This window comes from Motacilla alba, unplaced genomic scaffold (assembly GCF_015832195.1).
Source record: "Motacilla alba alba isolate MOTALB_02 unplaced genomic scaffold, Motacilla_alba_V1.0_pri HiC_scaffold_28, whole genome shotgun sequence".
Lineage (NCBI taxonomy): Eukaryota > Metazoa > Chordata > Aves > Passeriformes > Motacillidae > Motacilla > Motacilla alba.
The window spans coordinates 3,578,503-3,602,636 of NW_024037374.1; the positions used below are offsets into that span (position 1 = coordinate 3,578,503).

The following is a 24,134-nucleotide window of genomic DNA, read 5'->3' on the forward strand; positions in this document are numbered from 1 at the left end:
ATATTCATCTCCCAGTTCAGGTTAAGAAAAAAAAAATTCTCTCAGATGTGAATAAACCAGGCAGTGACAGAAGTCAGCAGAGAACCCCTTAGAGGCAGCATCAGTGTTGCTTTTTCAGCTTCCTCAGGGTTGCTCTAAGGTTGCCATTGGAGCCTGAGGGAGCCAGAGCTGCCCCTGGGCAGTGCCAGAGCTGGGAGGAGTCTGCAGGGTAGAGCTGAGCCCCCAGGGCTGGGCTGGGCTCTGGCAGCACTGGCAGGGCCCAGCCCTGGGCACAGGGAAGCAGCTGCTGGCAGGGACAGCTCCAAGCAGCAGAGCCCTGGACAGGCAGTGGGGGGAAAGTGTCCCCATGTTGTGATGCACTATAGGCTGTGCTGGGATATTTAAAGTCCTCTCCAAAGCCAACTATTCCATGATTACTTTTCTTACAGATCCCCATGCCAAGACAGCGCAAATGTCCAACAGCAGCTGCATCAGCCACTTCCTCCTGCTGGCATTGGCAGACACGCGGCAGCTGCAGCTGCTGCACTTCTGCCTCTTGCTGGGCATCTCCCTGGCTGCCCTCCTGGGCAATGGTCTCATCATCAGCGCCGTAGCCTGCGGCCAGCACCTGCACACGCCCATGTTCTTCTTCCTGCTCAACCTGGCCCTCACTGACCTGGGCTCCATCTGCACCATTGTCCCCAAAGCCATGCACAATTCCCTTTGGGACACCAGCAACATCTCCTACACAGGATGTGCTGCACAGCTCTTCTTCTTTCTGTTCTTCATTGGAGCAGAATTTTCCCTCCTGACCATCATGTGCTACGACCGCTACGTGTCCATCTGCAAACCCCTGCACTACGGGACCCTCCTGGGCAGCAGAGCTTGTGCCCACATGGCAGCAGCTGCCTGGGCCAGTGCCTTTCTCAATGCTCTCATGCACATGGCCAATACATTTTCCCTGCCCCTGTGCCATGGCAATGCCCTGGGCCAGTTCTTCTGTGAAATCCCACAGATCCTCAAGCTCTCCTGTTCAAATTCCTACATTAGGGAATTTGGGCCTCTCATGGGGACGGCTTTTATGTTATTTGGCTGTTTTGTGTTCATTGTTTTCTCCTATGTGCAGATCTTCAGAGTCGTGCTGAGGATCCCCTCTGAGCAGGGATGCCACAAAGCCTTTTCGACCTGCCTCCCTCACCTGGCTGTTGTCTCCCTGTTCCTCAGCACTGGCGCATTTGCCTACCTGAAGCCTTCCTCCATCTCCTCCCCATCCCTGGATCTGGCCCTGTCAGTTCTGTACTCGGTGGTGCCTCCAGCCCTGAACCCCCTCATCTACAGCCTGAGAAACCAGGAGCTCAAGGCTGCAGTGTGGAGACTGATGACTGGATGCTTTCAGGAACATTAAACTGCTGGCAAATTTCTGCAAATCACTTGTAATAAAAATAATACTTTTTTGATACTTCTTGTTTGTTTGGTTGTGGGGATTTTTTTTCCTTTGTTTTACTTTTTTCATATTTTCCACTAAGAAATGTAATTCTCTGTGCCATTTCTCATTTTGTTTCTCCCAACCTTCCCTGTGGCCACAGACTGTGTCAATGAGAGGCTGTGTTGTTGGTGGCTTTAAAGGAACTAAATGATGTCCCAGCAAAGTTTTCTGCTGAGATGCCCTTTGGTTGCCTTCTCTGGAGCTGCAGCAGCAATGTCTGTGTGCAGAGCTGGGGGCAGATCAGTGCTGGCCCAGCAGCTGTGCCCAGCAGCAGCAGCAGCACTTGGTGTTGCCAGTGCTGCTGCCGTGGCCCTGCCCCGCTGCCCTGGTGGCCCTGGTGTTGCTGTAGGGCCTGAGTGCTCTCGGGGCCAGGCACAGTGCTGGGGGTGGCAGTGCCGGGGCTGCAGCAGGGACAGGCCATGGGCACTGCTGGGGCAGCGCTGACGCCTCAGGCCAGGGCCTGGGGGCTGCAGCCTCCTTGCCCAGGCTGTGTCAGGAACACAGCCAGGCCAATGCTCAGCACAGAAAACCCCCGTGAGCAGCCCCAGGGTGGCTGTGGGCAGGCTGGGGGCAAACAGCATGGCTGGGGCTCTGCAAGGGCCCTGGGGGAGACGGGAAGGAACACCAGAGTAGGAGTTGATCCATCCCCAGTGCGCCGGACAGCCCAGGGCAGTGTCCCAGAGCATCCTCATGGAGCTGCCAACAACATCCCCCCTCTGCAGCCCTGGCCTCTCCCCCAGCTCACACAGGTGCCCCATCCTTGCAGGCACAGGCACGGCAGCACAGGCTCAGGAGCCCCTGTTTGCATTGCACAGAGCAGGCGGGAGCACCCCCAGGCTGTTGCTGTGGGAACATCAACCTGAGGGAGCACAAATGCCATCAGCCCCTGGGGCCACCAAGGGCTGGGGAACACCAGGGAAAGCACTCAGCTTTGTCATGGCCTCTGCACTCAGCCAGAAAATTTGTTCCCAACAGCTGGGAGTTTCCTGTCCCACTGCAGACGCTGTTGCTCAGAGCCAGAACTGCCTGGCAGCCACCCCCAAACTGCCCTGAGCATTTCCTTGGCTTCACCTTTGCTTTCTTTACTCTTCCCTTGTCCAAATTCGTTCCTCTTGCCCAGCCCTGTTCCCTGCCCTGCAAACAGCCCATCCCTGTTTGCCCTTTCCTCTCTGGCCCCACTCCCCATTGCAGTTCCTGACTTGGCACCATGGGAACGGCCCTTGGGGAGCAGGATCATCCTCCAAGTGCTGCAGCAATTGTCTGCAGGCTCCTGCAGTGCCCCGTGCTGCTCCCTTGCCAGAGGCACCCCAGGCCAGGGGGGCCCATCGGGGCTGCTGTGTCTGCCTGTGGGGCTCCCTGTTCTGGGCAGTGAGGAGGAGCTGCAGAGGCTCTGCAGGACTGACAGGATGGGCTTTGGGGCTGGCAGGAGAAGCTGAGGCACCTGGGCTGCTGGAGCTTCTGAACAGGAGGCCCAGGGCTCATCCTGACACTGCTCCAAGGGTGGTTTTAGAGAATCCCAGAATCAGCAAGGTTGGAAAAGGCCTTGGAGATCATCAAGTCCAACCTGTGTCATGACTTGGCCTTCTTCCCCCTGTGCGTCCTCTTCTCCAGGATAAACAAACCCAGCTACCTCAACTGCTCCTCACAGCATTTGTGAGGACTTGTGCTCCAGACCCCTCCCCAGCCTTGTTGCCCTTCTCTGGACACGCTCCAGCCCCTCCATGTCTTTCCTAAACTGGGGGTCCCAGAACTGCACACAGCACTCGAGGTGCTGCCCAAGCAGTGCCCAGCACAGGGGAAGAATCACTGCCCTGCTCCTGCTGGCCACACCATTCCTGAGCCAGGCCAGGAGCCATTGGCCTTCTTGGCCCCCTGGGCACACTGCTGGCTCATGTCCAGCCTGCTGTCCAGCAGTCCCTGCAGCTCCCTTTCTGCCTGGCTGCTCTCCAGCCACTCTGTCCCCAGCCTGTGGCACTGCAGGGGTTGTTGTGGCCAAAGTGCAGGACCCGGCACTGGGACTTGTTAAACCTCACCTTGTTGGATTTGGGCCCTGGATCCAGCCTGTCTAGGGCCCTGTGCAGAGCCCTCCTATGCTCCAGCAGATCAACACTCCCAGACAACTTGGTGTCACCAGGGTTCCATGAGGCCCCAGAGTGTCCCAATGTTCTCCATGATTCCATGAGGCCTCCCAGTGTCACAATGTCCCTTTGGTTCCATGGGACCCCTTGGTGTCACAAAGTCCCTTGGTTCCATGGGGCCTGCAGTGTCACAATGGCCCCATCGTGACACCAGGTCCTGCTCTGTCACAATGCTCTGCATGGTTCCACAAGGCCCTGCAGGGTCACAGTGACCTCTTGGCTCCATGAGGCCTCCGAGTGCCACCATGAATTCCTTGGTGCTGCTGCGTCACAATGGAGCCCTGGTGACACAAGATCCTGCAGTGTCACCAGGGACCCTTGGTTCCCTGGGGCACCACAGTTGCTGAGGATGTCAGCAGCCCCCACTGAGGCCATCCCTGCCCAGAGCCCGTGGGGGAATGGGCAGACAAGGAGAGCGTCCCTGGGGCTGGGCCAGCACAACTCAGAGGCACCAGTGGCTCCAGCTGGGAAATGGAGGGTGGAATGTGGCTGTGAATGCCCTGCCTGGGCTGTGCCAAGCAGGACACACAAGCCCTGACTCCCAAAAAACTCTTTCAAGGAGACATTTAAAAGGAATTACAAATATTTGTGTCCTCTGAGTTGGACTTCCTGGAGAAATACCAACAAGAGATTCTCAGGAGCTCCAAACAGCCAAACAGCCTGGCAACTTTAGGAATCCAGAGAAACTTTGGCAAAAGGTTTATTACAACATTCAATCAACAAAAAACACTTCTCAAAACATTAACTTGGTCCATTCAACTTCACAAACTCTCAGCCTGTCCAATTTTAAGTTACTCAAAATTTGCAGGAAGAGGGAATTAGAAAGAGAGAAACACAAATAAGATTTAGAGAAGCACACACAGCTACCAACTCCTGGATTCCAGCATTGTTCAGATGGAAATTCCAAGAGAAGGTAGGGTCAAGATATATGCTTGCCTTGTGGTCAGCCTTCAATACCCCTTGGTCTTCCTGGGCCCTTCCCCCAGGTGGGGCTTGGGCTCATTTGGTCCCTCAGGAGCTGGGCTGGGGCTGCAGAGGTGGCTGTGGAGCATTGCCTGTGCTGTGCCAGGGCCTGGCAGACACTGCTGGGCTGGGATAGAGGCTCTGGGGGGATTGGGCTTCCAGGGCAAGGCAAGGCTGGACCTGCCCCTTCCTCCCCCACACACAAAATGTTTCAAGCCAGCAACCTTCTCTAGTGTGTCACAATAGGGAACGTTGGAAGTGGAAGCCAAATTTGGCCATGGGCACCTGGAGGAGAAGGACAGTTCATTTCCACAGGAAGGAAAGCAGAGAGCCCCAGTGTTTGGAAGGCAGGTGAGATTCTCTCTAGGCCAAGGCCAGCCAGACTTGTCAGCAATGGCAGATTTTGTCTGGGAGCAGTCTTTGGAGATAGGGAATTCTGGAGGTGGGAGCCCAATCTCAGCTATGGGTGCCTGGAGAAGCAGGACAGTTCTTTCCCATTTGAAGAAAAGCGCGGAGCCCTCCCTAGACTTTTAGGGACAGATGAGAGGTGACCCTCCTGAAACTGCTGCCAGCCAGACTTGTCCTGGCACTATTCCTATGGGAAAAATCTCTGGATATAAAGAAATTTGGAGGTGAAATCCCAATTCTGGCCATGGGTACTTAGAAGAGAAGGACAGTTCTTTTCCATAGCAAGGAAAGCACGGAGACCCAGTGCTCCAGGAGCTGATGAGAGGCAGCCCTTGACATCCCAAGATCAGCCAGACCTGTCAGGTGGGCCCTGGGAGGTCAAGCCAGCCAGACCTGTTCCATGTTCCCTGGGTTCCATGGGGCCCCACAGTGTTCCAATGGTCCCTTGCTTCCACGAGGCCCTGAGGTGTCACAATGCCCCCTTGGTGACACGAGGCCCTGAAGGGTCACAATGGTCTCCACGGTTCCATCAGGCCCCACAGAGCCATAATGGTCTCTGGGCTCCATGGAGCCCCGCTGTGTCACCATGGCCCCTTGGTTCCGTGGGCTCCAGTGGTGCCACAATGATCCCCTTGGTTCCATGAGGTTCCCTAGTGTCACCATGGTATCCTTGGACCTGCTGGGACTCTCAGTGTGTTCCCAGTCACCCCCAGTATGGTTACAGACACTCCCAGTACATCCCAGTTGCCCTCAGCATACTCACAGTCACTCCCAGTCACATCCACTTGGCCCAGTAAGGTTCCACTTTGCACCAGTATGATCCCAGTCACTCCTAGGGAAGGGAAGGGACCAGGACAGACTGGGACAGGCTGGAATGGACTGGGACACCGGGATACACTGGGACATACCGGGACACACCACGCCCAGGACTGGGACCACTGGGAGCAGGATCAGAACACCCTGGGACCCAGCAGGGCCAGAACTGGGGCAACAGGGATCACAGTGGGACCAACTGGGATTGACTGGGAGTGTCTGTAACTATACTGGGGGTGACTGGGAACACACTGAGAGCGACTGGGAGTCACTGAGTCTGCACTAGGGGCAACTGGGATTGACTGGGACCATGCTGGGGAAGACTGGGATCATAGTGGATTCATACTGGGATCATACCTGGAGTGACTGGGTCTGTGCTAGGGTGTAGTGGTTTTGGATTGCTAATTTAGGATTTCTCTAATTTTAAGATTTTTTCGCTAATGTACTAAAGAATGTGGTGGGTTTGGTGTTGGTTAATTACTAATACACTCACTTTTTGTTGTTTGTTTGTCTCCAAGGATTAGGAGAAAGGTAAAGCGGGCTTAAAACTTTAAAAGGGTATAAAAAAAAGTTATTAAAAGTAACTAAAAGGAAAAAAAAAGGTAGTAAGAATCAGAACAAACTTTTCAGAATACCTCTCTGCTCCCCAAGACTTTTTCTTTCTCACTGACAATGTAAAGAAACTGAACTTAGGATTTCTAGTCAGTTTACTACCTCTAAAATAGTCTTTTTTTAGTTCACTTAGGGAGAGAAGTCCCTCTTGTTAAAGTTATGGAGGCTTTTCTACAAGAGGAAAAAACAGTTTTCTTGTGGTTCTCAATTTCACCACGAATAACAGCTGCCCCAAGAACCTTGCTATCATAAAATCTTTCTTATTTCTACAAGCCTTTCCACAGCTTGTCAATGGGCTAGGTTGATTTATGGGGCATTGTTTTAAAGATGAGCTGTTTAAAGGCAAAAGTTCTCATTATCTATCTCTAAAATCATCTTCATCTTTGGGAACAGAGAACTTCTTTTTTTAGAAGCACAAGAGTACTCTTCTCTCTTTCTCTGTTCAAACTTCTCATGGGATTACAGCTATTTTAACATCTGCTTACTTTAACATAGAGGCCTTTACTTGATCTCAATTTCAACACTTTCATCTCCTTATGATTTTATGTGTTACAAAGAAAAAGAATATTTTCTTTATAGCTTACAAGAAGATTTCAGCTCTAAAAACAAAGCATCTTCTCATCCCTCCCATCTAAGACTTCTTCTTTATTAACTTTAATGTCTTCATGTTGTTTTTCATACACTTGCATTTTGTTCTTTTCTCTCACTCAAAAGAAGATTGAAGTCCTGAAGAAGTTAACATCACACCTAAAGCCTACCTAACCCACCAATACCTTGTAACAGAAAGCTGTGGCTAAGTTGTGTTCAGATCAGCTTTATAGTTAGTTTTTAGTTTTCTACACGAGCTACAGAAGTCTGGTCTACAGCTACAGGTCTCAGCCACGCTGAGAAGAAGCAGCCTGGCAGCAAGATCTTCACAGCCGCAGCCAGCCCTGCTCTGGCTCAAGCTCCGCAGCCTCCCCTGTCTTCCTGCCTGGCAGCTGCTGAAGCCCAGCCCGGCCAAAGCAGAGCCCAGAGAGAGAGAAGCCAGCAAGCAGCCCAGAAAATAGAAGAGAAGCCCAGCCCGCAGCAAGGCTGCCCAGCCCAGCCCAGCCGAGACACAGAGCCGAAGCCGAAACCCACCACCTCCCTGCCGACCAACAGAGGAAAAAAGAGCTTCCAAATTTTTTCATCTTTAACATGTGTGTTTCACAAAAGTGTGTCTAGCTTTCCAGCAGTTCAACAGACTGTCAGATACACAAAAACCTTCCCCAAATTTCCTCCCATTCCAAACCATAACACAGGGGCCACTGGGAGCAGCTAGGGCCAAGCTGGGAGCAACTGGGATCATCATGGCATCAGAGTAGGATCATACTGGGAGGGACTGGGTGTGTGCTAGAGGCAACTGGGATCACACTGGGAGGAGATGGGACCATGCTGGGGACAAATGGGATCATACTGGGAGCAACTGGAACCACACTGAGAGTGACTGGCATCATTCTGGGATCATATTGGAAGTGACTGGGAGCAGGCTGAGGGCAACTGGGACCATGTTTGGGCAACTGGGATATACAGGAATTGACTGGAATCATGCTGGAGGTGACTGGGAGTGGTTATGAGCAACTGGAATCATACTGGAAGCTACTGGGAGCAACTGGGAGTGAGTGGAAACACATTGGGGGCAACTGGGATAAAGTGGGAGAGACTGGGAGTGACTGGAATAATGGAAGACACATAAAGGAAGTTACTGGGATAATACTGGGAGAGGCGGGGAATGGGAAAAGGTTGTGTTGGTGCTGGGTAAGGGGGTGCAGGGGGGGTCTCAGTGCCAGACAGAGGGGTAAAAGGGTGTCTCAGTTCTCAGGAATGGGGGTGCAGGGGGGTCTCAGGGTCATGGAAATGGGGGGGGGCAGGGACATGGACAGGTAGAAGGGAGTTCCAGGGGGTCCTTGAGCCCAGGAAAGGGGAGTCCAGCCTTTCCCAACAAGGGAGTACCAGGGTGGGGTACCAGGCTGGGGGCACCTGAGATTTTCAGGGAGTTCAGGGGGTCTCTGGCTTTGCACAAAGGTGGGGCTGGGGGCTGAGAAAGGCAGGAATGGAGCTCCAAGGCGTTCCAGGGCATCCCAGGGTCAGGCACACAGCAAGTCTGGAGCCTGGGAGCCATGGGATGGCCGGGAAGAGGGGAGCAGGGGCTCCTGATGTCAGGAAATGGGGGATTCAGGGGGTCCCTGTGCAGGATAAGGGGAGCAGGGGGGTTCCCGTGCCGGCGATGGCGGTTCAGGGTCCCGGTGCCGGGGGTCCCACTCCCCCCTGAGCGCCCCCAGCCCCAGCGCTGGAGCCATCCCGCTGCTCCTGCTCACTCCCAGGATGATCCCAGGATGATCCCAGTAGAACTCAGTCACCCAGGAGCTGCTCCCAGCATGATCCCAGCACAGCCCAGTCACTCCCACTCCTGGCATCCCCCCAGCCCTCTCTGAGTTCCGACCCGTCCCGGCTCCATCCCCGCCGCTCCCGCGGGCTGCGAGGGCTCCGGCAGCGGGCGAGGAGGAGGAGGGAGGGAGGAAGAGGCGGAGCGGCAGCAGAAGCAGCAGGAGGAGAGGACGGGGAACCGCGCGGCTCCGGCGCTGCCTGAGCTCGCAGCACCCCGGGAGCATCGCCCCCCATCCCGCAGGTGCCCGGGGAGGGGGAGCTCGCCCCAAATATCCCGGGGGTGCCTGGGGTTGGGGTTTTTTGGGGGGATGTTTGGGGCTTGCAGGGCTCCAAAGCCGAGCCGCAGATGGCCCTCGGGGGGACATCGGGGGGTCCCCGGGAGGTGTTTCTGGGGGGTCCCGGTGGGGGCAGCAGTGGCGGCAGAGCCCCGGCGGGGGACACCGGTTTTGGGGAGCCCCGGGAGAGCCGCGGCTTCGCTGAGCGGGAGGCTGGAGAGAGGAGAGCCCCAGAAGGCAAAGGGGGACCCCGAGAGGGGGGGACCCCTGGCACTGCCGGCACCCCGGCACTGGGGGGTGCTGGGGCTGGAGGGGCGGCATGGCCGGGAAAGGGGCTCGGGGCTGCCGGGGCCGGCAGGGGCTGCTCCCAGCATGAGCCCAGCTGCTCCCAGTCATTCCCCATTATGATGAAGTTTGGCCCAAGCATGCTCCCAGTTGCTCCCACTTTGATCCAATATGTTCCCAGTTCTCCCAGTTGCCCCTAGTATAGTCCCAGTCACTCCCAGTATGAGTCCAGTATGATCCCAGTGTCTCCCAGCAGAGCCCTAGTCACTCACACTTGCCCGCAGTTACCCCCAGCGTGGTCCCAGTTGCCCCCAGCACATTCCCAGTGGCTCCCAGTGTGGTCCCAGTCCCCTGCATGGTCTCAGGCACTCCCAGTATATCCCAGTCAACCCCAGCATGCTCCCAGTCACTCCCACTTCCTCCCAGTTGCTTCCAGCCTGATTCCAGTTGCTCACAGCCACTCCCAGTCAATCCCAGTATGATTCCAGTCACCCTCAATGTGATCCCAGTCTCAGCCAGCATGGACCCAGCTGCTCCCACTGTGATCCCAGTATGATCCCAGTTGCTGCCAGAATAGTTCCAGTTGTTCCCAGTTCCTGCCAGTGTGATCCCTAGAATATTCCAGTTGTCCCTAGAATAGTCCCAGTCCCTCTCAGCACAGTCCCACTCACTCCCAGTTGCCCCCAGCATGGTCCCAGCTGTTCCCACTGTGCTCCAAATTCCTCACAGTATGGTCACAGACACTCCCAGTATATCCCAGTGTGCCCAGTAAGGTTCTGGTTCCCTCAGAATGACCCCAGTCTTTCCCAGTTACCCCCAGTTGCCTCCAGCACGATCCCAGTTTCTGACAGTTGCCCAAAGTCTCGTGCCAGTTGCTCCCAGTTATGGTCTCAGTCCCCTCAACATGGTTCCAGTACCTTCCAGTTGCTCCCAGTGTTTGCACATTTTCCTCCCAACATGGGCCCAGGAGCTCTCAGTAACCCCCAGTCAGGATCCATTCACAGCCCCTGTAATCCCAGTGGCTCCCAGTCACTGCCAGTATGGCTACAACCACCTCCAGTATGACCCCAGTGGCTCCCAGTCACTGCCAGTATGATTCCAGTCATGCCCAGAGTGACTCCCTGTCACTCCCAGTGGGGGCCCAGTTGCTCCCAGTCACCTCCAGCATGGTTCCAGTCACAGCCAGCACCTTTCCAGTCACTCCCATCCTGGTTGCAGTAGGATCCCAGTCATTCTCAGATACTCCCAGTCCTATTCCAGTCATTCCCAGTCAGTTCCAGTAGGATTCCAGTATGACCCCAGCATGGGCACAGCTGCTCCCATTATCATCCAGTGTGGTTCCAGTTGCTCCCATTTAGCCCCACTGTGGTTTCAGTCTCTCCCAGTATATCCCAGGTTGTCCCAGCGTGTTCCCATTCACTCCCCGTCAATCCTCAGTTGCTTCCAGCCTGATCCCAGTTGCTCACAGCCACTCCCAGTCACCCTCAGTGCAGTTCCTGTTGCTGCCAGTATGATTCCAGTCTCCCCCAGCATGGCCCAGGTGCTCCCACTGTGATCCCAGTAGGATGCCAGTTGCCCCAAGCATGGTTCCAGTCACTCCCTGTTCCTCTGAGTGTGATCCCAGTTGCCCCCAGTATAGTCCCAGTCACTCCATAGATGATCCCAGTCCCTCCCAGTATGGTCCGAGTCATGCCCAGTTACCCTCATTCCCAGTTGCCCTCAGCATGGGATCCCAGTTCTCCCCAGCATGGTTTCCATTGTTCCCAGTGTGGTTTCTGTCACCCCAGTATGGTCACAGACATTCCCAGTAGGTCCAAGTTGCCCTCAGCATGTCTGTTGTCATTCCCAGTCACTCCCAGTGGTCCCAGTAAGGTTCCAGTTACCCCAGTAGAGCTCAGTCTATCCCAGGGACGCCACTCCTGGGATCCCCGGCCCTCTCTGTGTTCCCCCTCCTGCATCTCCCAAGAGGAGCCCCAAGGGCTGGCAATCCCCAGCCAGAGTCCCCAGCAAGCCCCAGTTTGGATGTGCAGCCCCCAGTTTTCCCAGTTTCCCTCTCCTTTTCCCCAGGCCGGGTTCCCCCTGTCCCCAGTGGGTGGGAGCAGCCGAGAGCCCCACGCTGCCCGTGCCGAGCTGTCCCGGCTCCATCCCCATTCCTGCCACGGGCTGCGAGGGCTCCAGGAACGGGGCACCGAGGGTGTCGCTGCTCCTGGGGGAGGAGGAGGAGGGGTGGAAGAGGAGGGATGAAGAAGGAGAGCCAGAAGGGATGGAAGTAGGGGAAGGAGGTGGGCTGAGGGAGGAGGAGGGATGGAAGAGGAAGGATGACAATTCTGGATTCCTGAGACTCCCAGCAGCCTGGGGAGGTCAGGGACTGAGTAGATGGGGGACCCCCAATACAAGTGTGACCCCCAGCAGCTGGGACAGGGGGAACCCCCGAACACCAAAAAGAGGGGACCAGAGATGGAGAACTCCTGGGAGGCATTTCAGGGCTGAATCTTGGTGTTTGGGAGGTTTTTATTAACCCCAGATGGCCGGTGACTTCTAGAGATGGACTTGGCCAGAGGGACCTTCAACCTCAACATGCTCATCCCTTGTTTTTCCCCAAACCAGGTTTCCCATTCCCAAACCTAGGCTGAATAGAGAAGGAGGCTTTCAGAAAGGAATATGCCCCAGGACACCCAGGCAGGTGAGGAGGAAGTCAGTGCCCCTTTCCCCCTCTCTCCTGCTCTATCTCCCAGCCCAGCATGGCCCCTGGCTGCAGGATAACCCTGCTGCCAACGCCGTCCTGCTGGGGATGCACTGGGGAGATCTCCTTCCCCTTCCCTCTGGCACGGAGGCAAATCCCATCCTCTCCTTGTCGTTCCTCTCCCAGACAAGGAGCTGAGGATGGAGACCAGGGAGGACAAATCCCCACAGAAGAACCATGAGGAAGAGGCTATTTTGAGTGACTCCATGGCACAGGATGTCAACAGGGAGGAAAATCATTGGAGATCCCACAGGAGGAGGGGCTGTGTCGGAACTCAGAATGTCCCACAGACATTCTCGGACGTTCCAGACCCAGGTCAAAAGCATCTAAGACCCTGGCATGCAGGAAGAACAAGAAGTCACAAAAGTTTAGATATTGTAGTAGAAGTAGTCACGAAGTAAAGGGTAGGATTTCTGAGTGCTGTACAGGGGGGTTTTAAGCCTTGTACGCAGGGGTCCAAGTTTTGTACATGGGGGTCAGGAGATCTAAGATGGAGGGACTTGGGTGTGCCCTGTCCTCTTTCTTTCTCCTTCCTAGCCTCCATGTCTTTGGTGATGTTGGCACTCACAGATTGGTTTAGAGTAGAAAGTCACCATTCAATATAGATAGTAGGTATTGGAGAAAAAGCATAAACATGTAGTACGTAATATATGATATAAAAGATGGCACCAGCCCCCTGGGAGGGCAGTGTGCCTTTGTCTGAGCTGCTGAACGGGCCACAGCAGTTCAGGGAGAAGAATCTTGTAGATAACCAACAATAAACAACCTTGAGAACAGACAACAGAAGACTACTGAGTCTTTCTTCGAAGGCACGGGTTGGAGGAGGGACTTTTCCATCTTTCGGGGTCATCCCAATCCGGGGGTGAAACCCCACATCTGGCGTCCCTGGGTCGGCACGACTGAAGCAAAGATATAAAACCATCAGACGACCTCCAACCCCAATCTGGGAAGAAGGCACACTCCGAAGCTCCAGAGAGAGAGCAGAGAGCCCGAAACAAAAACATCACCAAGACAAAATCGCCTCGAGAGCTGCCCGGAGAGGAAGAAAACCAGAAACGCGCGGCTGGAATTTCATGCCTGAAAAACTGCTGGACAGGGACCAGGACCATCTCCGGACCGACCTTGCGTTGATTCAGCTTTTGGTGAGAATAGTCAAAATTAAGAACATGGGGAAAGCATATTCCCAGGAACAACTCAGGGAGATTAATGGACACCTTTATCATTTAGCAACAGGGAAAGAAAACAAGGCCTTGAAACTTTTGGTTCCAGAGAGAGTAATGCTGGAGGCAATTTCGCGGAGTGCCACAGGGGTACCTTTTATCAGCAGGCAGCAGAAATGACTCCCACCAGTCAGGGGGGAGGGATGCCTTCTTGCCATCCGCAAGAGAGGGAATCGTCTAGCCATCCGCAGATGGGGTTTACTGTTATGAAATTAGGAGGAACAGAACTGACTCTCACCAAAAGGTGGGGGGGGGATTGTTATCACCTTCAGGACTTACAGGGTGCCCAGGCACACCTCTTCCAGTTGCGGGAAAGCGCGGCTTGAAGGACTGGGATTTTGCCTTCTTTGTGGCTTGTTCCCCAGAATTGCAGCCCGCCACAGAGGCGACGGCAGGATGGGGGGCAGAGAGATTGCAGGACGGGAGAAGGAACTGCTTTTCGGCGGCTGGCACAGAACCCATGCCGAGGTGGCACCGGTCCGCCGGCAGCCCGGGGGGCCCGCACAGGCGGCCGCGGGGGTTGCAGAGGCTGGCGGGGGGGCCACACCGGCAGCGGGGGCGCGGCGGCGGCGGCGGTGCGCACATGCACGGTCCCGGCGGCAAGAGAGGCATCAGCGGCGGGAAGCACGGACGCGGCGGTTGCGCATTCCCAGGGTGCCGTGACGCGCTCCATGCTGAGAGCCTGCGCGGCCGCGGAGACGGCCACCCGGCAGGCACAGGGCGGACCGCTCTCGCACTGCAGCGGCGGCGCTGGCAGGGCAGCCCGCTGAGACAGAGCACAGAACCGCGGTGGATGCTCGTCCAGGAGCGGCAGTGCCAGTGCGCGTGCGTGTCGGTGGAGCGAAACCCTACCTGGTCGGGGAGGGGCAGCTCGCATGTTGCAGATGCAAAACGGACACAGACGGGACAAGGATCGCGCGCTCGGTTGTGGACGTTGGCACGGAGCCAGGGGAGGCGGATCCCGGTGGACAGCAGAGCAGGCACAGGCAGAGACGGGACAAGGTCAGGGCGGAGATGTCCTTCAAGGCAGCGCTCTGTCAGAGTTGCTAGGCAACCACAGCAGCCAGAATTCCAGGCAGGCTTTTGGGGAAAAACAGGTCTGGAAACTTTTCCAAGGGCAGGATGAGAAGCTTCTGAGAATTTTCACAGTGTTTTATCCAGTTTTTCAACAGGGTCAACTCCAGAAAAAAAAAGCAGCAGATGTTATATGGGACAATTCAGTTCTTCCACAGGCAGGCTCCACAAAAGTGATGGCAACAGCATTTGCCAGAGGACCATGATTCAGATGCAGAAGACATGGACAATGCTACAAGTGCAGAGCTCTATGTTCCAGTCAAACAAAGTTTTTTAAGGGTTGAATTTCTAAATAGGTATTTTCATATCAGTCATTTCTTGGGATTTTATTGTTTTTCTACTGTGAAAAATGCTTCCTAGGGAAACAAAACATCATGTAAAGAGTCTGTGGGGTCATCAGCTGATTTCCCAATGGTCCAGAGTTCTAGGAATTGTTGGTATTGAGTTTGTGACCTTTGTTATTTTTAATTTTTATAAGTAATAATGATAAATAATGATGGTTGTTGATGTTATATGAATGCTTTAAAAAGATTATCTTGTGATAAGAATTATTGTTAAGGTATTGTTGTTGTATTTACAGCCGGCTTTCATGTCTTTGTGTGATAATCTTTTATCTCTTTTGTGATCATCTGCAAGACACATGTCTTTTCAGGATCCTGACTTGATTTCTTAACTACTCACATGTTTTTTGGGTTTTTCTATCCAGATTGCCAGTCTCATGGTTTTCTTCAGTCATTATTACAGAGGTACTTCAGCAGAGAATTCAGTTGTAACATTAAGTTCTTAGGTTTTTAGGTTTCAATATTGTATTAGGTAATGAGTCTTTCATGCAGCTGCGCTTCCTTCACTCTCCGTGTCCAGATCCAGGTTCACAATCCTGACTGTGATGAAGTTCACATCTCTGAAGAAGAGGTTTGTTGTATTTGAAGAATCCCTATCATGTTATCTCATGGTGTGAATGATTTCTAATCCTAAGGTTTCTTATTCATAACTGTTGTTTTTAAGAGTCTTGTTTTAGAATGTGTTAAGTGATACTCACCAATTAGGGTTCGAGCTGTGGCCAAGCTTTAGCTCTACTTGGTGGAGTGATTGACAATCAACCCAGAAGTTTTCTGCATCAAAAAGTATTCAAGTCCTTTTGACTTGGCAATTTGACCATATATGACAGCTGAGCTGGTTTTGAAAGGAAGCTTGGAGAAACATGAATCCGGACATGATTTCTTCAATCTTCTGTTGTTTTAAGGTTCATCAGCTGTTGCAGACTCTGGGATGACAGTCTAATGTTGTGGTGCTTGATAATTGTGTGATTTCACATGTGCTGTTGATTGTCTGTATTATTTGGTTGATTTCTAATTACTGTTGTATTGTATTTTTCTATGCAATTTTGCAAAACAGAACAGATCAAAGTTTCATTTTCACATCAAGACCTATTCTTCATTTCTGGGATTTTGAGAGGATACTCCAGTCCCTGCGGGGACATGGATTTGTTTGTGTTTTAACAGGTACAAAGTACAGGTGGATTTCAGTGAAGAATGTGAAACTGTATCAAGTGCAAGAAAACGCTGAGCATTCGACAAGCAGAGAAGAAGACACACAGATGTGGACGGGAGACCTCTACCACATCTGGGAAACGGGAAAAAGAGCGCGAATCATCGTCAGCGCGCTCCAACACAAATAATGGCGGTGACGCAAAGTCAGCAGGGAAAATCATCGGGGAACAGCAAACAGAACCACTCAGCAGAGCAATCTCCAGGATCCCCAGCGACCCAGACTTGGTACCGCCCGGCTTCCAGTGCATGTTGGCAGCCTCCAAATTGACATGTCTTTTGGATGACAGTCATGTGATGATACCCACGGGTGTCACTGGGACTTCTTGGAAAAGGCAGGAGTTTTTGATAACGGCCAGAGACAGGAGCAGCATCCTTGGACTTGTTGTTTATCCATCCATGGTTTCGGCAAAAGCTCTTCAACCATCCTTGACAATCCCAAAAAATACACCGATAGCCCAGGCCATGGCTTTGCCATCCCATGCAGAAAAGCAAATCATGCCAGTGTTTAACAAACAGGACTCTTTTTCTGGTGACCAAATGGAAATACATGCATCCTGGGTGAAACATTTGAGCCGAGATCGACCAATTGTTACCTGTCAGTGGACTTGTACCGAGAAAACAGTGATCATCACAGGGATGCTCGACACAGGGGCAGACATCACAGTCATCTCATACGTCTTTTGGCCCCGGGAATGGGACTTGGTTGCACCTTTGGGTTCTCTCACAGGCATAGGGGGAGGTTCCCTATGCACGCAGAGTGAGAACGCAATCGTTGTCATAGGTCCAGGGGGAAAAACGGCAATCATCCGTCCTTTCATCGTGCAGAGGCCCATCACAGTTTGGGGAAGGGACCTCTTGGCACAATGGGGACTGAAACTGGAATTGGATTTTTAACAGGGGTCACTGTGGCACTCACCACTCTGAAGTTGACTTGGAAAACAAATGATCCTGTTTGGGTGGATTTCATTATTGCTCGACCTTTTGAGAGGGGACAACAACATCAAATTTCCCAGGACTCTCACACCTGAAGTGCAAAGAGATCTTGAAAAGATCACAAAAATGATCCAGCAGAGACAAGCACATCGCTTTGTGAAATCACTGCCTTTCCATTTGGCAGTGCTGGGGGAAACAGTACAACTGTATGGGTTGATTTTTCAATGGGATTCATCTCAAAGGGATCCTCTTTTAATGATAGAGTGGGTTTTTTTTTAGCTTACAGGCCCTCGAAAACAATCCTCACAGATCTGGAGATGATGACTCAGATAACCATCAAGGCAAGAACAAGGTTGCTGACAATGTCAGGCAAAGACTTTCAATCATTCACTTACCTTTGAAGAAAAAATATTTTGAGTGGGCAATGCAAAAATCACAGGATTTGTCAATTGCATTGTTAGGGTACCCAGGAATTTGTACAATTCACTTTTCAGCTCACAGAATGTTAAATGCAAAGATAAGTTTCAGGAAAAAACCAAAAGTAAGTCAGGAACCAGTGGAAGGGGTGACAGTGTTCACTGATGGTTCAGGGAAAACTAAACAGTACAGGGTTCACCGCAAATTGTGGAATTGGCAGCAGTAGTCAGGGTTTTTCAATTATTTCAGGAGCCTCTCAATCTGATCACAGATTCAGCATATGTTGCAAATATGGTCAAACGATTGGAGGGATCACTTTTAATGCACACAGACAATGACATTTTATATTCATATTTATCATGTATGAGATCAATCCTAGAAAACAGAAAGCACAAATACTTTGTTACACACATCACAGCACATTCCTCACGTCCAGGGTTTTTAGCAGAGGGGAATGCTCGTGCAGACAAACTCACAATGCCCATCTCACAGACATTGCCAGACATTTTTGAACAAGCAAGATTGAACCATGCACTTTTCCATCAAAATGCAGAGGCATTGATGGAATCCTTTCGCCTTTCAAAAAGCCAAGCGAAGGAGATCATCAGTGCTTGCCCAGATTGTCAGCTTGTGCAGCCACCTGCATCCACAGGAGCAGTCAATCCGAGAGGGTTGGAAAGTCTTCAGCTGTGGCAATCAGATATCACAAAATACCCATCTTTTGGGAGACTCAAAAGTATCCATGTTTCAGTTGATACATTTTCAGGGGCAATCTTCGCATCATTACATACAGGGGAAACCGCAGAACATGCCTGCAGACACTTTTTACAAGCATTTGCATCATTAGGGGTGCCACAAGAAATAAAAACAGATAACTTACACAGGCAAGGTGCTTGACAAATTCTTTAAAAAAAATGGGGAGTCAGACACACTTTCAGTGTTCCTTATTCTCCCACGGGTCAAGCAATCATTGAAAGAACGCATCACACCCTGAAATCCTTTTGGATAAACAAAAAAGGGGGGAGGCAGGTGCAACACCTTACATGCGGTTGAACAAAGCTCTGTATGTGTTGAATTTTTTAAATGGTTCTTTCTCAGAGCCCACTCCACCAATTGTCAGGCATTTCACGAACAGCACACAAGCAAAACTAAGGGAGAATCCTTTAGTTTTGATCCGAAACCCAGAGACAGGACAAATCGAAGGCCCATTCACATTAATCACTTGGGGCAAGGGTTTCGCTTGTGTCTCCACAGGGCGAGGGCTGAAGTGGGTGTCAGCAAGGCACGTGAAACCTTACCGGATGCAGACAAAAAGTGGACACAGACTCAAGGAGCAAAGAAGAAAGCACGCAGGCGAAGGCAGACGACAACGCTGCAGACATCTCATCAGACGACAATTGAAATTTAGAGACTTGAGGGTTTTCTTGGGACTCAAGTGACTTTTGGGTGTTGTTGCATTGCGGGGTCTCTCGCAGAAAGTGAGGACATGGGCACGGGGTTTGGATAGATGGTGCTCATGTGCTTCATTCTCCTGCCTGTTGCTTTGGGCAATAGGACAGATTTTCCCGTGAGACAACCAAAGGGAAATGTGTGGGAGACTTTGGCAAAGGCAGCGGGTCTAGACAGCATTTGTCTGACTCATTCAAGTCCAGGGAAACCATTTTCCACATGTTTAGTAGGTGTGCCAGTGAAAGAATGGCCGATCCCAAAGAACATCCCTTCAAAGGTTTTGAAATCTTTTTCGGATCCAATGGAGGGATGGAGTGTTTGGACACAGTTCCTTCCTGTGGCTCACTTTGAACCTCAGGAACTGGACATCTTTGGGTCGACAAGGATGGAATTTTGTATCATATTTAATCCATTGGGAGTGATGGAGACAGATAACCATACGATAGATGTCACTCCAAACCAGCCTTTTTATAGAGATGCATCATCCTGGTGTAACTACACAAAGATGATGAGCAAATCATCCCTCCAAGCTCCAGCAATTTTGCCAAAAGGAGTGTTCTTGATTTGTGGGGACAGAATTTGGCCTGCTATCCCTGCAAAAATCAAGGGCGGTCCATGCAGCATTGGAGAACTTACATTGATAACACCTAATTTGAAAGTTTTAAGGGAGCAGACACACAGGGAAATAAGATCCCTTGAACAATATAGTCAAAATTGTGATGACGAAGTTTATACCTGGAACAAAGCTCGGAGAATTGCAGTAGCAATTTTCTCACCCCAAGTTGCATCAGGGGAGGCCTTGGCACAATTGGACCACATAGCGTGTTGGTTGAGCAAGCATACTCATGCCATTTCCTCTGCACTGAGTGACATGTTAACAGACATCGACAGTGCGAGACAAGCAACACTTCAGAATAGGGCAGCAATTGATTATTTGCTGCTGTCACATGGGCATGGGTGTGAAGAGTTTGAGGGCGTGTGCTGCATGAACTTGTCGGATCACTCAAAATCCATCCACGAAAATATAAAGCAAATGCAAAATAGCATCACCAAATTGCAAAAAGTTACAGGATCCTGGTGGGATGATTTCATTAACCTTTTTAGTCTTTCACCATTGTGGAGGGAGCTTGTAAAAATAGCCATTTATATTCTTGTTGAACTTCCTGTTCTTCTGCTTGTTCTGCCATGCATTTTTCTTTGTATTTGGCGGGTCATGAACAAAGTGGCAAGAGAGGTTTTTTTTTGGTGCAAACAGGAGGGGGAGATGTCGGAACTCAGAATGTCCCACAGACATTCTCGGATGTTCCAGACCCAGGTCAAAAGCATCTGAGACCCTGGCATGCAGCCAGAGACCCCTGTGGCTTTGAATCTGACCCATGGAACAGTTTACCAACTTTGCAGGAAGAACAAGAAGTCACAAAAGTTTAGATATTGTAGTAGAAGTAGTCACGAAGTAAAGGGTAGGATTTCTGAGTGCTGTACAAGGGGGTTTTAAGCCTTGTACGCAGGGGTCCAAGTTTTGTACATGGGGGTCAGGAGATCTAAGATGGAGGGACTTGGGTGTGCCCTGTCCTCTTTCTTTCTCCTTCCTAACCTCCATGTCTTTGGTGATGTTGGCACTCACAGATTGGTTTAGAGTAGAAAGTCACCATTCAATATAGATAGTAGGTATTGGGGAAAAAGTATAAACATGTAGTACGTAATATATGATATAAAAGATGGCACCAGCCTCCTGGGAGGGCAGAGTGCCTTTGTCTGACCTGCTGAACGGGCCACAGCAGTTCAGGGAGAAGAATCTTGTAGATAACCAACAATAAACTACCTTGAGAACAGACAACAGAAGACTACTGAGTCTTTCTTCGAAGGCACGGGTTGGAGGAGGGACTTTTCCATCTTTCGGGGTCATCCCAATCCGGGGGTGAAACCCCACAGGAGGCCTCATGGAATCATGGAGACCATTGGAACACTCTGCGGCCTCATGGAACCCTGGTGACACCAAGTTGTCTGGGAGTGTGGTTCTACTGGAGGGTAGGAGGGCTCTGCACAGGGCCCTGGACAGGCTGGATCCAGGGCCCAAATCCAACAAGGTGAGGTTTAACAAGTCCCAGTGCCGGGTCCTGCACTTTGGCCACAACAACCCCTGCAGTGCCACAGGCTGGGGATGGAGTGGCTGGAGAGCAGCCAGGCAGAAAGGGAGCTGCAGGGACTGCTGGACAGCAGGCTGGACATGAGGCAGCAGTGTGCCCAGGTGGCCAAGAAGGCCAATGGCTGCTGGCCTGGATCAGGAATGGTGTGGCCAGCAGGAGCAGGGCAGTGATTCTTGCCCTGTGCTGGGCACAGCTTGGGCAGCACCTTGAGTGGGATGTCTAGTTCTGGGCAACCCAAATCAGGAAAGACAAGGAGGGGCTGGAGCGTGTCCAGAGAAGGGCAACAAGGCTGCTGAGGGGTCTGGAACACAAGTCCTGTGAGGAGCAGCTGAGGGAGCTGGGGTTGTTTATCCTGGAGAAGAGGACGCTCAGGGCAGACAAGGCGGTGTCAGGGCACAGGTTGGACTTGATGATCACCAAGGTTCTTTTCCAACCTGGCTGATTCTGAGATTCTCTGAAAGCACCCCTGGAGCCGTGGCAGGACGAGCCCTGGGCCTCCTCTTGAGAAGCTCCAGCAGCCCAGGTGCCTCAGCTTCTCCTGCCAGCCCCAAAGCCCATCCTGTCAGTCCTGCAGAGCCTCTGCAGCTCCTCCTCACTGCCCAGAACAGGGAGCCCCACAGGCAGACACAGAAGCCCAGATGGGCCCCCCTGGCCTGGGGTGCCTCTGGCAAGGGAGCAGCACGGGGCACTGCAGGAGCCTGCAGACAATTGCTGCAGCACTTGGAGGATGATCCTGCTCCCCAAGGGCCGTTCCCATGGTGCCAAGTCAGGAACTGCAATGGGGAGTGGGGCAAGAGAGGAAAGGGCAAACAGGGATGGGCTGTTTGCAGGGCACAGAACAGGGCTGGGCAACAGGAAGAAATTTGTACCATGGAAGAGTGAAGAAAGCAAAGGTGAAGCCAAGGAAATGCTCAGGGCAGTTTGGGAGTGGCTGCCAGGCAGCCCTGGCTCTGAGCAACAGCGTCTGCAGTGGCACAGGAAACTCCCAGCTGATGGGAACAAACTTTCTGGCTGACTGCAGAGGCCAAGACAAAGCTGAGTGGTTTCCCTGGTGTCCCCCAGCCCTTGGTGGCCGCAGGGGCTGATGGCATTTGTGCTCCCTCAGGTTGATGTCCCCACAGCAGCAGCATGGGGGTGCTCCCGCCTGCTGTGTGCAATGCAAACAGGGGCTCCTGAGCCAGTGCTGCCGTGCCTGTGCCTGCAAGGATGGGGCACCTGTGTGAGCTGGGGGAGAGGCCAGGGCTGCAGAGGGGGGATGGTGTTGGCAGCTCCATGAGGACGCTCTGGGACGCTGCCCTGGGCTGTGCAGTGCACTGGGGATGGATCAGCCCCTGCTCTGCTGCTCCTTCCCGTCTCCCCCAGGGCTCTTGCAGAGCCCCAGCCATGCTGTTTGCCCCCAGCCTGCCCACGGCCACCCTGGGGCTGCTCACAGGGGTTTTCTGTGCTGAGCATTGGCCTGGGTGTGTTCTTAAGAGAGCCTGGGCAAGGAGCCTGCAGCCCCCAGGCCCTGGCCTGAGGCGTCAGCGCTGCCCCAGCAGTGCCCATGGCCTGTCCCTGCTGCAGCCCCGGCACTGCCACCCCCAGCACTGTGCCCGGCCCCGAGAGCACTCAGGCCCTACAGCAACACCAGGGCCACCAGGGCAGCGGGGCAGGGCCACTGCAGCAGCACTGGCAACACCAAGTGCTGCTGCTGCTGCTGGGCACAGCTGCTGGGCCAGCACTGATCTGCCCCCAGCTCTGCACACAGACATTGCTGCTGCAGCTCCAGAGAAGGCAACCAAAGGGCATCTCTGCAGAAAACTTTGCTGGGAGATCCTTTAGTTCCTTTAAAGCCACTGAGAGCACAGCCCCTCTTTGACACAGTCTGTGGCCACAGGGAAAGTGGAGAGAAATAAAGTGAGCCATGGCACAAACAATGAAAATTGTTCACGGACAGTATGAAAAATCTAAATCAAAGGAAAAGAACCCCACAACCAAACTAACAATAAGTATCAAAGATGACTTTTATTACTTGTTATTTGCAGGAATTAACCACCAGTTTTATGTTTCTGAAAGCATCCAGTCATCAGTGTCCACACTGCAGCCTTGAGCTCCTGGTTCCTCAGGCTGTAGATGAGGGGGTTCAGGGCTGGAGGCACCACCGAGTACAGAACTGACAAGGCCAGATCCAGGGATGGGGAGGACATGGAGGGGGGCTTCAGGTAGGCAAACATGACAGTGCTGAGAAATAGAGAGAGCACGGCCAGGTGAGGGAGGCAGGTGGAAAAGGCTTTGTGGCGTCCCTGCTCAGAGGGGATCCTCAGCACAGCCCTGAAGATCTGCACATAAGAGAAAACAATGAACACAAAACAGCCGAGTCCTAAACAGACACTAACTGCAATGAGCCCGAGTTCCCTGAGGCTGGATTTGTTGCAGGAGAGCTTGAGGATCTGTGGGATTTCACAGAAGAACTGGCCGAGAGTATTGCCATGGCACAGGGGCAGGGAAAATGTATTGGCTGTGTGCAGCAGTGAATAGAGAAACACACTGGCCCAGGCAGCTGCTGCCATGTGGGCACAAGCTCTGCTGCCCAGGAGGGTCCCGTAGTGCAGGGGTTTGCAGATGGACACGTAGCGGTCGTAGCACATGATGGTCAGGAGGGAAAATTCTGCTGTCATGAAGAACACAAAGAAAAACACCTGTGCAGCACATCCTGTGTAGGAGATGTTCCTGGTGTCCCAGAGGGAATTGTGCATGGCTTTGGGGACAGTGGTGCAGATGAAGCCCAGGTCAGTGAGGGCCAGGTTGAGCAGGAAGAAGAACATGGGCGTGTGCAGGTGGTGGCCGCAGGCTACGGCGCTGATGATGAGGCCGTTGCCCAGGAGGGCAGCCAGGGAGATGCCCAGCAAGAGGCAGAAGTGCAGCAGCTGCAGCTGCCGCGTGCCTGCCAATGCCAGCAGGAGGAAGTGGCTGATGGAGCTGCTGTTGGACATTTGCGGGGACTGCACATGGGGACCTGTTCATGGAGAAAGGACAGTGAAGAGTTAGAGGAGATACCTGTAACCAAAACCAAAGCCATTTCCTATACACCCTCCTCTGTAAAACACATGGACATGCCTTTGTCTTTAAGAAATTTGAAGTTCTCTTTTTACGCTCCCCCCCATGTCTTTCCTGGTTTTCTTGGGTATCAGAAACCTTCAGCATTTCTGCTGCCCTCTGGTAGAATAAACTGAATTCCCTGAGGCAAGATGATG

General features: G+C 52.6%; 2 protein-coding genes and 1 long non-coding RNA gene across 3 annotated transcripts; 2 read left to right on the forward strand and 1 right to left on the reverse strand.

Moving 5' to 3' along the window:
* Positions 1–565: 565 nt before the first annotated feature.
* LOC119696380 (olfactory receptor 14J1-like) lies at positions 566–1,369 on the forward strand (the record flags this gene model as incomplete). Its single annotated transcript, XM_038126096.1, has 1 exon — positions 566–1,369. A coding segment is annotated over exon 1 (750 nt), but the record flags the coding sequence as incomplete, so codon positions are not given.
* A 7,461-nt stretch (positions 1,370–8,830) lies between these two features.
* Positions 8,831–12,378, forward strand: LOC119696397. Its single transcript, XR_005255571.1, has 3 exons — positions 8,831–9,049; positions 11,976–12,051; positions 12,238–12,378. It is a non-coding gene; the product is annotated as an uncharacterized LOC119696397 (long non-coding RNA).
* Positions 12,379–22,859: 10,481 nt separating this feature from the next.
* On the reverse strand, positions 22,860–23,873 carry LOC119696342 (olfactory receptor 14I1-like). The gene has a single exon (XM_038126047.1). The coding sequence runs from the start codon at positions 23,871–23,873 to the stop codon at positions 22,929–22,931; it is 945 nt and encodes a 314-aa protein (XP_037981975.1). The 3' UTR covers positions 22,860–22,928.
* Positions 23,874–24,134: the final 261 nt, after the last annotated feature.